General features: G+C 34.5%; 1 protein-coding gene across 4 annotated transcripts in view; it reads left to right on the forward strand.

Annotated features, from left to right (window-relative positions):
- The window catches only part of USP15 (ubiquitin specific peptidase 15), a 59369-nt gene extending 45752 nt beyond the window's left edge, over positions 1-13617 (forward strand). For 2 of the 4 annotated variants that reach the window (XM_057376902.1, XM_057376911.1), the window contains 14 exons: positions 2342-2515; positions 2834-2992; positions 3711-3935; positions 5590-5673; positions 5761-5855; positions 6039-6227; positions 6976-7091; positions 7217-7492; positions 7820-7890; positions 8259-8374; positions 10117-10266; positions 10637-10740; positions 11301-11389; positions 11692-13617. In XM_057376902.1, the coding sequence (XP_057232885.1) occupies positions 2342-2515; positions 2834-2992; positions 3711-3935; positions 5590-5673; positions 5761-5855; positions 6039-6227; positions 6976-7091; positions 7217-7492; positions 7820-7890; positions 8259-8374; positions 10117-10266; positions 10637-10740; positions 11301-11389; positions 11692-11877 (2034 nt within the window). In that variant the 3' untranslated portion in view covers positions 11878-13617. Of the gene's footprint in view, positions 1-2341; positions 2516-2833; positions 2993-3710; positions 3936-5589; positions 5674-5760; positions 5856-6038; positions 6228-6975; positions 7092-7216; positions 7493-7819; positions 7891-8242; positions 8375-10116; positions 10267-10636; positions 10741-11300; positions 11390-11691 lie in introns of those variants that run through there. The other 2 variants (XM_057376919.1, XM_057376927.1) reach the window with 2 other exon arrangements.
- The last annotated feature ends 1702 nt before the right edge of the window (positions 13618-15319 follow it).

The following is a 15319-nucleotide window of genomic DNA, read 5'->3' on the forward strand; positions in this document are numbered from 1 at the left end:
TAATATGAACATGGAAGTATGATTTCAGTGTTAACCTTTGTCATGCTGGCAACTAATCCTCTCTCCCGTGGTTTCTCTCTTGGAGTTTCAACCTTCTGTTCCATACTTCCTTTTTCCATACATGCTCTTTTTGCTAAATGACCGATTTGGGTTCAGAGAACTTRACAGAAATTTTGTTGGTTAAAGAAGATTTGTAGACTGCAGTACCTGAAATGAAGTGCCATTCTGTTAACTCTTTCGTTCACAAACAATTTTCCATAGTTTTACTGTGTTTGTTTGGCTTTTTTGCTATTACTCTTCATCTGTTGGTATACTTTTAGTTTACTTACTATCTGTATTTTGAAACAAACAAAATCCTGAATCACTAGGTTGCACAGGATGTGTAAATCTGATCACTGTGTAGTAGATTATCATGGTTCTAATAGACTATTTCCATTAGGCATCCTTGGTAACCTACAAGATATCACATGAGGACATAAGAACATAGGCTTCCTTTCAAATTGGCTTTTGGTTGCTTTTTTTTTTTCTCTGACTTTAATCATGATCCTAAGTAATTCTCCATTGGCAACCTTTTCAAAGAGTAAACATGTTTGTAATCATTTAGATTTGTCAATTATGTTGAAAAGATCAGTGGGTATGTAGCCTACTTCATTAGCTCCTTTAGYAGCTACTCCTTCAAAAATTGTGGTATCTGATATTTTAGAAAACTATGTCAAAGTTAAGTGTAGTAATCTTCCTGACTTACACATACAAATATTAATATTCTGAGAAAGTGACAAAAACAGTTTATCAGATAAAAACTAGAAACAGATGAACTTTTTCTTTTGTGAAATACACCTTGTCGGCAGATTGTGTTGTGCTTGACTAACATAGAAAGACCAGTAGAAAAATATACCATTTTTGCATTGTTAAATTCCTTGCATTGGACATTCCTCACACTAAGCTAAACCGTTGAACTGATTTCATCTCCTAAACCAGCCCAAAAATAATACAGAAGACGTGTGAGGTAGGGGGAGCTGGGATCGCCACTACTGGAAGTAAAAGCTCTTTGCCATCTAGCAAGAGAAAACTGAGATTTCTTCAACCCTGAGTGTACAAAAGGGTCTGTAATACCAGGAATTTTTTTTTTTTCAGTGTTGACAGATCCTGAAAGCTTTAGGTAAGGAGGAAGAGAAAGGAAGGAGTTTGATATAGGCATGAAACTCAGCTCTCTACAGCATGTGACTGGTTTTGCTTTGTAATATTGCACAGGTATGGTAGGCAGACATAGGAATAACTTTTTGTTGCCCTGCTCAGTAAAGTTGYGATTCTTCCAGTCTAAATCTTATGTCTTATGCAGTAGCATAAGTGGAACTCTTCCTCTTGTTTGCCAAGAGGCAGATGAGACTGGTGAAATACTTGACCTTTCTTCAAATCTTTTAATAGAGRAAAGAATGCAGAAAGACTTAGAATATTTAATGAACAAACTCTGTTAAGAATATATACTAAGGYATGGCATGGGGATCATTCCTGAGTGATGGAATTGTTTGTGTTTAAAGGAGTGTGAAGAGTAGCACACAAAAATTCGAAGTGAAATTCTAAGTTGTGTTTCGGTGATTGCATCCAGCCATCTCCACGTGCTACGGGAATAGACAAACTGGTACAGAGGATAAGTGATTATTTCAGTGTAAAACAATGTACTTGCTTTTCTTGGACTAATTTTGGCTCTAAACAGCATCACAAAATTTAAGAGAACAGAGGAAGGTCTGCAGCCTTGTGATTCAAAATCTAGTCCCTCTAGCATAGATTGCTGTCTCCAACAGCATCCGTAAGCTGATGTTAACAAGAGAAGGAAAAGGGCAAGCATCCTCACCTTCTCTCCCCTGCCAAAATACATCTTTTTTTTTTCAAATGTTGCTCTGAATATGGTATAATTTCAGTTAATAAACCCTGCTGGTTCTTATCTCGAGGTGTATATGCACTCTCCACTTTGTGTACTATTACAACTTTTACAAGTTTAATGAAGCTATCATTCATATCTCAAGGAACACCTTTTTTTGTTTGTTTTAAATCTTGATACAAATTACATTGTCATGCTGTGGTTGGTTGTACTACTCTGTTTTATGAATTTTGACGTAATGCTCTTGACAAATATTATCTGTGCATAACTTGTTATGACAGCTGCAGCCAGTCTTGGTTTGAAACCATTATTTGCTTCTGGAAAAGATTGTTTAGGGTTTTGTCACTCTTCCTTGTGGGCACTAGACATTACAGTTCATGGCTGCTTTAACAAAATTTAAACATTCTTTGTTTAGAATTGATTCAAATCACTGTTCTAAAAAGTCTGTATTTTTATTTGCAGTGTCTGAGCAACACACCTCCTCTTACAGAGTATTTCCTCAATGATAAATACCAAGAAGAGCTGAATTTTGACAATCCTTTAGGAATGCGAGGTGAAATAGCAAAATCTTATGCTGAGCTTATCAAACAGATGTGGTCAGGAAAATACAGCTATGTTACCCCAAGAGCATTTAAGGTAGGGAACTTTTATTGAATGTGCATTCTCAGTTTAGGTTTTGTACTTTTTAGTATTCAAAACTTACAGAAATATGAAAAAAGAAGAATTTGAATTATTATCGTTACGCAGTCCATCCATTGAACTGTTAAAACACTTGGATGTATATTTCAGTGTYTTTGTGCTTTGGTCTTTGAGAATTAGTTGTGACTTCCTGTCTCCATTGGAAGGCTTACCTGTTACAAGTTTTAYCTTTTCACTGTGCTGCTGTAGCATCTCATAAGTATCTACTCTCCCTAACAATTAAGGTACCAGAAATATTTGTATTTATTTTTTTAGACACAAGTGGGACGATTTGCACCACAGTTTTCTGGTTATCAGCAACAAGATTGTCAAGAGCTACTGGCTTTTCTCTTGGATGGTTTACATGAGGATTTGAATAGAATTAGGAAAAAGCCTTACATTCAGTTAAAGGATGCAGATGGGAGACCAGACAAGGTAGGGGTTTTGGGCCTGATCATCTTCCTTTTAGTCAAATCTGTATGTTGTAAGATGCCTTCTAAGATGCCTTCTGCATGATTATGCGCTGGAAGGCTGGGAAACTGATGATCTGGGGCTTTTTCTGAAGACATTTCAGAAAATAGGACAAGACCTTAAAACTGAGATCTTCTTTGAGAACCTGTGTACATTTCTGTTTATTTTTTAATTTATTTCTGTTTATTATTATAATGAGGGGGGATGGGAGTRTGCTAAGGCCTTTTTTAAGGCTTCATTAAGACCTTCTTGTTCAATTCAATGCTGAGTTCAGTTGGAAAAGCAATTCCCATTCTGTTGTCCTTTTATTTTTGTATCTGCAGTATGCAGCATTCTGTCTCTCTCCAGTATTCTTACTTTAGGGAAACTCCTCTTTTGTTATGAGTACAATGTTATGAGTTAATTCAGATGGAATTTTTAGGTGTATCTGCTTTTGTCTTTCCCCAAGCTACTTGGAAGTTGCTCAGACTCTGTACTAYCACTAACGGAATCTGTATCCTAGGAAAAGCATACATCTTTTCACCTGTGACCCTGATAGTAGTAAAATTCCTTATGGGTCCTTTGGAATGAGATGTCTGTGTTTAGTGGTTAGTGAAAATGTCCTGTCAATAAATTTTACTAATAATTCTCATTATTCATTTCCTACTACTTTGTCATAACCCAAATCATGCTTTACTTACAGGTGGTTGCTGAAGAAGCCTGGGAAAACCATTTAAAGAGAAATGATTCCATCATTGTAGATATATTTCATGGCCTTTTTAAATCTACCCTAGTTTGTCCTGAATGTGCTAAGATATCTGTAACTTTTGATCCCTTTTGTTACTTGACACTTCCATTACCCATGAAAAAAGAACGCACTTTGGAAGTTTATTTAGTTAGAACAGATCCACTTGCAAAGCCTATGCAGGTAAGTGGCTTAGTTTGTGTACGAACACCATGATTCTTGTGACATTGACAATGAGCCCAAGTTCTTTTACACAGTATAAATTTATAAGCAAATCCAACAAGTTTTAGTTTTCTGGTGTGTTTTCTGAAGTCTCACTTAGGAAAGTGGGGTAGACTATASATACCTGAGGAAGACTTTGTGTACCTTATGTATCTGTCAGTTTCAAGAGAGACTTGGTAATTTCTTTATGATTGTGTTAATAAGACTTCTTAATCTTTAAAATGTATGCTGACAATTTTTTTGGGTGCTGTTATAATGATTTTTTATGGTTATAAAAATATTTATACACTTAATCCAGACAATTTCTTGATTTCTTAATCACAAAAGGCAAATATTTGTAGTAAGTGGTGGAAAAAGAAACCCCATGACTAAATACRTTTATATAATAAATACAAAATCAGCATATTTGATTAATCCTGAATTCTTCTGTGTTCTCACCTAATAGTGAAAAGAAAAAATTTCAGATGATATTTCTTTGTGAAGAGCATCTCTTTTGCTGTTTTTAGAGAGGATGGTATTACASACCTTAGAATGTCATTAGAAATGTACATAAAGTTATGATAATCAAGTCATGATTAAATGGTTCTAATTGTACCTTTATAGGAATAAGTGAGGATAGGTGAAATAAATACCATACAGGCAGTTATGCAGACATCCAAAAAGGCTCTTAACACCTGAAATCAGAGTACCATAAGGAGGAAAGTGAGAGAAGAGAGGGTTTTCAAGGGCAGTAGGAGTTAGGGAAGTCAAAGCTGAAGGCACATGTGTTAACTAATGGGAGATGAGCCTGGTAGAAATTTAATTGTGAAACTAGGGGACACACTGTAGTTGCGCAGGGGACACAAAGCAGTTGAGAACTACTGAAGTAGCTGAAGATGACTTTTATGATGTGAGATGGTTATGCTGGAATTAATCATTTGGGAAGAGCATAAGTTAAGTAGAATTTTTGTGAAGTCTAAATAACTGTAAAACTAAAGGACATAGCATGCTATACTTGGCAATTAATTACAAAGTTGTAATACCTTATTTCTAATAAATCTTGTCCTTATTATGCACATAACAGGTAGGAGCTCTGTGTGGCGTTTTATTACAAGCTGCAGATGCACTGCACTAAGGGAGGCCATAGAGAGGTTTTCGTTGACTTTAATCATCCGGTTCTCTCTGCATGCAAAATGAGAATCTGTGGCCTGCCATTGCTTGTTTTCCCCAGTAATACTTACTTTCCCACTTGTGTTGTATTCCAAATTTAATAATCTYTTCGATAGCATGTATACTATTTAAATGCTAAAATAAGTAGGTGCTGTTGAAATACAAATCCAAATAATTCATACTGTTAGTCTTCTTAYGGAGAAAGTAAAATAATGTTAAAACAAGCATCGTATAAACTAATAAGTGAAGTATTCAGGGTGTGTGTGTGTGTTTGCAGAGTAAAGTTGTGCAGATTAGTACATTTTAAGCAGCTTTTGGAATTTGTGTTAGTTGAATTACATACTTTACACTTGAAGTTCAAAAAGATGAAAGAAAGATGTGAAATGCACTGAACATGTGTTGTTTGGGTTTTTTCCTGATGTATATTCCTTCTCTTAAGTAATTAAAATTATATTTTACTTTTTAGTATAAAGTAGTTGTTCCCAAAATTGGAAATATATTGGATCTTTGCACAGCATTGTCGGCTTTGTCTGGTGTTCCTGCAGATAAGGTAAGAGTGATTTCTTACATAAAGCACAATGAACATTTTAATGTGTATTAACATTATTTAACAATGTATGCTCCATTTTCTTTTCAGATGATTGTTACAGATATATACAATCACAGGTTCCACAGGATATTTGGCATGGATGAAAATCTAAGTAGTATWATGGAACGTGATGACATTTATGTGTAAGTGCAGATAACGTATTTTGTGTCTCTTTGCAGTTTGTTTCATTATTTGCAAAAGATTAAAACCAAGACATCAGATAAAGATGAAACTGGGAGAGGATATTATTTTTTTTTATTTTTCCCCTTTATAGCCTTTTCCATTACAGTTCTTCTTTGTATTTCTGTTCTTTGTTTTTCTTCTAGATTTGAAATTGCCATCAATAGAACAGAAGATACGGAACAAGTCATAATTCCTGTTTGTTTAAGGGAAAAGTGCAGGCACACTAGCTACAGCCATAGTGGTTCTTTACTATTTGGTCAACCTTTTCTCATAGCAGTGCCTAGAAACAATACTGAAGATAAACTGTATAACCTGCTGCTGCTAAGAATGTGGTAAGTTTATTGTTTAAAGAAAAATTAGTTTGTTAAGAGTAATGCTAATAGTTGGAATCAGTACGCACTTACTTTCACGTGCATTTCTAACAAACTGCTTAGATTTTATTTGCTTTCTGTTAAATATTTATTAGATATAAAATTTTAGCCACTAGTGTAGATTTTGGTTTTTTGCATGACCTCATCCAGAAAGTATTTGAAAAGACGGTAGAGAATCAATCTGTATTTTTAATAATTCTCTTGTATGCTTAGCTGTTTGTTAGGTCTTCATAAATTGGGAATATTTTCCAATTATTATTCTATGGTTATACCTCCTGTATCTACTGTTCAAGTTTATATACTAATGTATGTTGYAAAAGTACACAGTAGACGCTTTCTGAAACTCAGCTAGAATTAGTGTAATTAYGTAGAAGAAATCAGAATCATACAACCTCCAATTTAAATTTATGCTTCTTTTTCTTTTGATGTTTCTCTGTAATATGAGTAACGAACAGTTAAAGAAATTATTTCTGGACAGAGACTGAGACCAAGAATTGAGTCCTTTAAGATCATGTAGCTGTCAAACATATAGTTACATAGGTGTAGGTTTTCATATGTGCTTGTAATGGTAGACATATTTGGCTGTAAAACAGATAATTTCAGTAAATCAGGAGTGCAGAGAGACAATACTTGCTGTAACAATTTAATTACTTGTAAATTATTTAACAATACASTGCTTCTAACTGTTGCTTTGACGTGTTATATTTAGCCGATACGTAAAAACATGTACTGAAAGTGAAGACACTGAAGGCTCCCTGCATTGCTGTAAGGACCATGGTATCAATGGTAATGGCCCAAATGGAATACATGAAGAAGGCTCTCCAAGTAAGTCTGGGATATCTAAACTTCTTTAGTATTTGGTGTTGAATTTGGAATAGAAGTTAATGCTCTAATGTCTTTCAGTTTTTGTCATTCTGCCTCATTTCTTCCTCTTGTTCCGATTGCTTTAGGTGAAATGGAGACAGATGAGCAAGATGATGAATCCAGCCAGGATCAGGAACTTCCCTCAGAGAATGAAAACAGCCAGTCAGAAGACTCAGTTGGGGGTGACAATGACTCTGAAAATGGATTATGTACTGAGGATACTTGCAAAGGTCAACCACTCACGGGACACAAAAAGCGATTGTTTACATTCCAGTTCAATAATTTAGGCAATACTGACATTAACTACATCAAAGATGATACCAGGCATATTAGATTTGATGATAGGCAACCTAGGCTTGATGGTAAGTCGTGGGGAACAGATTGGGCAACATTTAATTCTGACCCTCTTTTCTGACTCCATGTTTCATTTTCTTTGTGTGCTGTTTGATGTATTTTTCTTTAAAATAGTAAATTCTGTGTAGATAAATATTTTTTATTGTAATTGACTGTTAGAAATGCAGAATTTTTATGTGCCTCATTTTTTTGGCATTAAATTCATGATAGCATTGTTTAATTTATTCTTTAATTTATTCTTTAATTTTTATAAAAGAGTGTTTGCCTGACATTAATACAATTTCATGTAAAACAAGAAATAATATTAAAAGACAACATTTTTTTTTTAATCTTAGAAAGATCTTTCCTTGCTTTGGATTGGGATCCTGAATTGAAGAAGAGATATTTTGATGATAGTGCAGCAGAGGTAAGCTGTATATGTTGCTCCCTTATCCAGCACAAATAAAAATTAAATGTAAAAAATGGAACTTAATTAGTGTGACATAAGAGATTGTGAGTCTTCACAAGAAGTAGTAAATACTTTTTTTTTCACATTATTCTTAGTAAATATGTTGTCCTAAATAAACTTTGTATATATACATCCAAGTAATTGGCAAACCTGAGGCTTATGAACTTGTAAGTACATCTGAAGCTGTGGAAACTTTGTACTTGAATGGTTTCTGGTCAGTTTTTCCATATATAGGAGCTTTGTAGTTACTGTTTGTAGTAAGACGACATCACTAAAATGAGTTTTGTTTCATTTGTTCTCTTAACTCAAGAAATACTTCTCTTTAGGATTTTGAAAAACATGAAAGTGTGGAATATAAGCCTCCCAAAAAGCCTTTTGTGAAATTAAAAGATTGCATTGAGCTGTTCACAACAAAGGAAAAATTAGGTGCTGAAGACCCATGGTAAGCGCAAAAAATCAAAAATTATGTCCTATGGTGTATTTCTCAAAATTAATCAAAACCACACTTAAACATAGTTGAAAATTCTAGAAATGTTTTGACACATTACTTATTTAAAATTTTTCCCAAGGTTATATTTGTAAGGAAGACAGTTAATACATTCAGAATTAGGAGGAAGGGTCAATACATGTGGTGTTCCAGTCTTGGACTGTGATGGACAGTGAATGAATAATATTGTGACAAATTCAGTGCAGTAGCTTAAACAAATACTCCTTTCTGAGATGAGAGAAGTTAGTGCATGTTGTAGTTTTTTTATGCAAATATGTGACTTGCCTTGCATTGATATATGAAATAGGCATGTGCTTAAACAGCAGGTTTATGCGATAGGGATGTCTGTAGTCAACAGAATCTCTCATTCATGTTCTAGCCATTAGGTTTTTGGCAGAGCCTTCTATTCTGATCCATGGTTTTTCCAAATTACAATTTAGAATATTATGTGAATATTCATATTTATAGCATGTTCCCGTAAGATCCTTTTTTTCCAGGAGTTCTCCAGCAGATAATAATACTTCATCAACACCTTAAAGAGAATTAAGTTTCACAAGAGAGTCTGCTAGTTTTTCCTGGACTTGTGCAAGGGTAGGGGGCTAACTTACAAAATCTCAGTTTTTGGGGAGTGTTTGCTAGAATATACAACACTGGATAGATTACGTGAGATAGCAGGTAACTCAGGTGTGATGAAGCACTTGCATTTTTGCAGCACATTTTAAGCAGAGTATTTAAACTACAAAATACAACTGCAGAAGTCAAGCAGCTGCTACTAGCTACATCTCACCAGAGGTCGTTAATCACATTTTTCTTCATGTGTTAGGTTGTCACAAGTCTAATCTACAAGAGTTCATCATCCCTAGTCCAGCACTGTTTGTATTCTAGATATTCTAAGCCAACTGGGAAAACAGATTTTCAGTTGCAGCGTTCCCTTACAGTTCTCCTTATTCCTTGTCATTATCTGATGTTGCTATTTAAGGATACTTGTGTAGTCTTTTAGTTAGGGCTCATCTCTTTTCTTTTTTTTCCCTAGATTTTTAGTTGTTAGATGCCAAAGTGTAGAATATACATAGACTACTTCACAGAAGAGTTGCTTCCATTCATTCTTACTTAGCTTCCTCCCTGTGCCTTATTTGCTGAAAGATTCAAGTATGCATTGCAGGGAACAGAAATTTCTAAGTCACAGCCTGTTTATTACTTGCCAACTAAAAAGGCAAAAGTTTTTAGTAACTAGTTTTTCCAGGTTCACTATGATCACTGTTCCATGGTTTTAGATGATAGATGGGATAGGGTGGGAAATGGATGAATTTGGACATGGAAACTCGAAATAACCACAGCTGTTTGTTATTTTTGGCTCTTTTTATGGTTAGTTTCATAGCACTTCATCTTTTTTTATAAAATACAAGAATTTTAACTAAGGATACAGGGATCTGATCAGGGATATAGGAGATGAGAATCCAATATTGGGGCCTGCTACTTCTGTGTTTAAAATTATGTTGAGCTTCACTGAGATCACACATGCACGTTTTAAACTGGAAGGGTTATCTATGGCATTAGTGACAGAAGATCAAAGTGTGTGGTTGAATTTTTGCTCATTCAGTTCCTCACATGTTACTGACTTTCTTTGTGGTAATGTATTTTAACATGCATACAAACTACAATTACTTAAAATTGTCTTTTTTTTTTTTTACTTCTAGGTATTGTCCAAACTGTAAAGAACATCAGCAAGCTACTAAGAAGTTGGACTTGTGGTCACTGCCCCCTGTACTGGTAGTTCATCTAAAGCGCTTTTCCTACAGCAGATACATGAGGGACAAGTTGGATACATTGGTTGACTTTCCAATAAAGTAAGAAACTGAAGTATTTTGATGCTGGAAGTGTAAAAGTGTGACATGGGCATATGTTAAATGCCTAAATGGGTTTGTTCTCACCTTCCATGAGAGGATCGAGTAAACCAATGTCAAAATGGTTGTGCATTAGAAGTATAAACTTGACAAAATAATAGAAAAATATGGAAGATTGCTCGTTCCTTTTCCACTTCTGACAGAGTGAAAGAGATGCACCGTCAGAGTAGTCTGATGTATGTGGGTTTTTTCTAGGGAATATAAAGTAAAGACCACCAAAGTGTGAAGTGGTTWAAAATTCTATTAACATGACTGACTTTTGGTTGGGTTTAGTTTTGTWTGTTTTATTTTGTTTTCTTTTGTTTTTTAACAGTGACTTGGACATGTCAGAGTTCCTTATTAATCCCAATGCAGGGCCTTGCCGCTACAACTTGATTGCTGTGTCCAACCACTATGGAGGAATGGGAGGAGGGCATTGTGAGTTGATTTCAAGTGGCATCATTTTACATGTCAGCTTTCTTTTCATGTTGATTTTTATTTAAGTACTGATCTCTTTAAATCAATGGTGCTTTTTAATGGTTGAGGGACATTTTTCTTTTCATTATCTTGAAATGCTTTCACAAGTATTTTAACACARAAATCTGTAAATGCAATGAGCTCTCAGGGTTAATTGTAGGTTCTTTTATCTTCTRTCTATGCATATTGTGAAAAGAGAAAACATAAGAGCTACTGTACTCTTGCAACTGATTTTGTTTTGTTTGTCTGTATTTTTGTTCATTGTGCTTCTCCTTGAAAGTAGAGAGAAAAATTGAGGGATTTATTTTGTCTGTCCTTTTCACTATGTATTGTTAGTGATTAAGCTCTCCGTTCAAAAAAAGTATGTAAGATGTTTAATAGTGAGGTCTAGTAAGTTAAATATAAAGTGTGAGGTTTAGTTAGTTAAATATGAAGTGTTTGGCCCTAATAGAATCTAATAACTGATTGTATTGTATTTATGAAGATACAAAATCCTGAGACATTGTACTTTTTTGTCCTAGATACTGCCTTTGCAAAAAACAAGGATGATGGAAAATGGTACTACTTTGATGACAGCAGCGTGTCCACTGCAAGCGAGGATCAGATAGTGGCAAGTATCTTTTATCTTTCCAAATTTGGGACTTTTGCTGTTTTCTTGTCAGGTCAGGAAAAATGAAGAGTAAACCATGAAACTTGTGTTAAATTTGTAGGCAGTAGTTCATGTTCTTTCAAAGGACAGTACGAACCAAATATGATTTACTACAACATACAAAAATAACTCATATAAATGGTCTGGATTTCTTTGTAATTTTACCTGGTATTCTTGGAAGCAAAGTAAAAAAAAACAATAACCTGGATTGTAAATGTTTTGTTTGAAGCTTCATGAACATATTACACTACTCTCTTTTGCAGTCCAAAGCAGCGTATGTGCTCTTCTACCAGAGACAGGACACAATCAGTGGAACTGGCTTTTTCCCACTTGACCGGGAAACTAAACAAGGTGCTTCAGCTGCCGCAGGCATCCCACTAGAAAGTGATGAAGACAGCAATGAAAATGATAATGATATAGAAAATGAAAATTGTATGCATACTAACTGATGGGAAGAACCAGAAGCCATAAAAGAGACTCTCTACTGGGGATACGGATGGAAAGAGTGAAAATGCCCACCAAATTAAGTATAAAAATCTGAGATGGGGAGTTTCAGATAATAGAATGTAAATCTTTATTACATTTTAACATGTGCAGTACTTGAAGTGAAACAATAAAAACTTAAACAGAAATTGTCTCTAATGCATTTACAATCTCATATTCACAAGGTATATATAGGAAATCACAAATAAACCCCTTTTAAGTTTTCTGCTGCTGTTCTAATGGATTATGGTTTTGGTTTTTTTTTTGTTTTGGATGTGAATTAATAACTAAAATATTAAATCTGTGGACTTCTGACATTTACTTTCTTAGTACTGCAAGAATACTACTGCCAAGTCTAGTTTCTGGATGAATATATACATGTTCTTTAGGCTGCCAACAGACTACAAGTAAAAATGTCATAATTACCTAAAGTAGTTGTTTTCTTGAAACAGCAAATTTTTGTTTCTCCCTGTTTTTTGTTGTTTTTTTTTTTTTTTAATTCAGTCACAATAGAAAAAAATAGCTTGGAAAAGGTGTTTTAACCTTTTGTGATATAGTGGAACATCCAGAATATTATGTTCATTTTACTGCTGCTGTGGAACAGGTTCTGGATTTCATGCTGCATTAACAAAAAGGTTTTCAATTAAATGTAAGTATCCATTGTTGCTTGTTGGAATCTACTCTGCAGACATAATTCCTGTTAYCTTGCTTCTAAGACATGCATAATTTTAATCTGGTATCAGTCCAAAATTTAAATTGTGCTATAAGTTCTCTCTCCCCAGTTTTTGTAGTTTGACAGCTTGCAAACTACTCTGTATTAAGGTCAGAGTTAATAGTATTCTGTATCCATAGTAATGACTGTGTATCAGGCTTAGTTGAGATTTTTTCCAATATAACCTGCCTTTAAATTGTTAATTAACAAAATCACTTTAAAGGTAGGCCTGTTAATTTTCTTTGTGTGTTCCTGATGGAATTCACCATAGCCTTACAGTGTATCTGAAAAGGTAACTCATAAGAGAATTGGCATTTGCATGTTCAAGTCAGAACCTGTACAGTATATTAGGCATACAAACTCCGAGTTGGATTTCAGTTAACTATGTTCAGGGGTCCAGGATGCCAAAATAAGTGTGACAGTTTGAAACATTTTTGATTTGCTGCTTTCCCATTGATCTAGTTGGAAGAATGTATTGTTGATTTGCATACAATACTGCCTTTGAGAGGGGCTCTTAAATGTGGGGGCACACGTCACATATCTACTACCTGGAGAATTGCTTTGTGTCCCACTGTTTAAAATTTAAAAAAGAAAAAAGCAAAAGGTATGATGTTCTTCACTTGAACTAATCAAATACAATAGGTTATAAATTGTGTATTGTAAATAAAAGTTCACTCTGTGAGTGCACATTTTGGTAAATTATTTATTTATGTTAGCATTAAAAAGTTTAAAAAATTGCATTTGACCAGGATATAAATGAAATATGTTGGACATGGCTTTGCTTTATACCTTGATATTAAAACTGGTGTTTCATCCTGGTATTTTAAAGCTGCTTTGAGATTTTTTTTTTTAAATGTAAACTAACCTCCTGCATGACAGAGGTTAAAATTTTGTCTGCACTTGAGTTCACTTGGGTTTACATTTGAAATGCGCATGTTTATTTATACAGATTTCAATAAAGCTATTCAAGGCCTTATGTAGTGTTCCATTTTATTACAAATTCTTTTCCCACGGTATTTGTGTCATGGGTAGTCTTTGGGACTTACATTCTCAGTTACAAACTGGTCATTTAATGACTAACACAGAAGATTAATAGTGTTTCCAGTAGGTAGTATATATAGAAGGGTTTCTCTCCTGTCATTAGCTCTTAAACATTTATAAGGCTTCAAAACCAATAATGTCGTCATTTTGTTTGTTTTCAAAAGTAGTGATCAGCTCTTTGAATAACACATACAAAGATCCCCCTATATTCATACTCCCATTTTTTCCATGTTGCGTTAGCCTAGAACATGGAAAAACCACACGGAGCAAAGGATCTGATTTGACTTACCAAAGTACTTCAGGAGTTTGTAGACTAAATCTATAATACCTGATAACTCAGAGTCCCAATGCATTTCATTCTCCCTTTGAAAACAAATAAATATACACATCTAAGATTTTATATTTGAAGGAATGTACTTACCTAATAACTGGAACATCCAACTAGAATTTAAAAGGATATTGATCAAAGTAACATTTAATTGGGGAAAAAGTACATAGATGGGTTCTAGTTTTGTTACTTCTATTTGGTTTCCAAGATCTGAAACACACTGTATAATCAGCTTCCTAATTAGAAAAAATCGTCAACAGCTCTGTTTCAGTGTCTCAAAGATTTTTGGGAATTCAGTCAAGTTGTGAGTTTTATAAAACTTGCATATTTGGAGATTTATGTGAGATATAATCCTTCCAGTGTGGACTTGCTTTAAAGTACACAAAGTATTGTTWACAGTGTTTATCAAAAGTTGTTCTTACTCAACTAGTCATTTATATGGGAAAGAGGATCATCTCTTAATGAATCATGTCTGATAAAAATCTAGTGTGCTATTTTCATCAAAAAGTTTGCAGTCAATAAGTGTCAGCATAAATTTTAAAATTACAAGATTCAGTTAACTTTGATAATGTGACAGTCAAAGAAACAAAACAGAGTACAAAGCAGAAGACAGCTTGCAATTCCCACTTTGTGGATTTTGACAGCAATATGTCAGTTAAAGCCAGGCTGGGAAGGAAGGAGAGGTAAAGAAACTCTGCCAGGGTGTCCTTAGCTGGCTTCCATGTTCTGGATGTTTTGGTGCAGATCAGTTCCCTGATCTTTCATCCAYGAAAAATAAAATCCCACCTGCCTTCCTGGAACACTGAGGTGAAATTTGCAGCTTACTTTTAAAATGAGAAAAGCTGCCAGATGTTCTGCAGTTCAAATGATGCGGAAACATCTGCTGCATCTACAGCTATTTGCTAATGGGAAGGCCACAACCCCTTCTAGCTTTCGCAGGAAGTTAACCGTGTGTTGTGGAGTGCAGTGTACTTTTTTAAGATACTTGAAATCTTTAGAGGGAAATCAGTATGGCAGGCAAAGAAGTTAATTGGCAAACCCACTAATTTTCTTTTAAAAATTATGCTGCTTTCTTTGATGCCAGACTTTGTAGTTATAGGATATGGTTTTTCATTGTTTCTAAGCACTGGTTACTTTGACAAWATCACCATAAATGTAGTGAAACAATAGGAAAACTATATCTGAYAGAMTAAGCATATTCTTAGTCTGCAGGCAAATTGCTCTCTTCAGGTTTTTTTAGATCTTTTTCCTTGGGGGGTAAACATTGTGAAAACAGTTCCACTTCTCCAGTTCCAAGATTGCATGCTTTACTGGCATCATGAGCTCC

The sequence above is a fragment of the Malurus melanocephalus genome, unplaced genomic scaffold, assembly GCF_030028575.1.
Source record: "Malurus melanocephalus ecotype Western Australia unplaced genomic scaffold, MMel_1.1 scaffold_10, whole genome shotgun sequence".
Taxonomy (NCBI): domain Eukaryota; kingdom Metazoa; phylum Chordata; class Aves; order Passeriformes; family Maluridae; genus Malurus; species Malurus melanocephalus.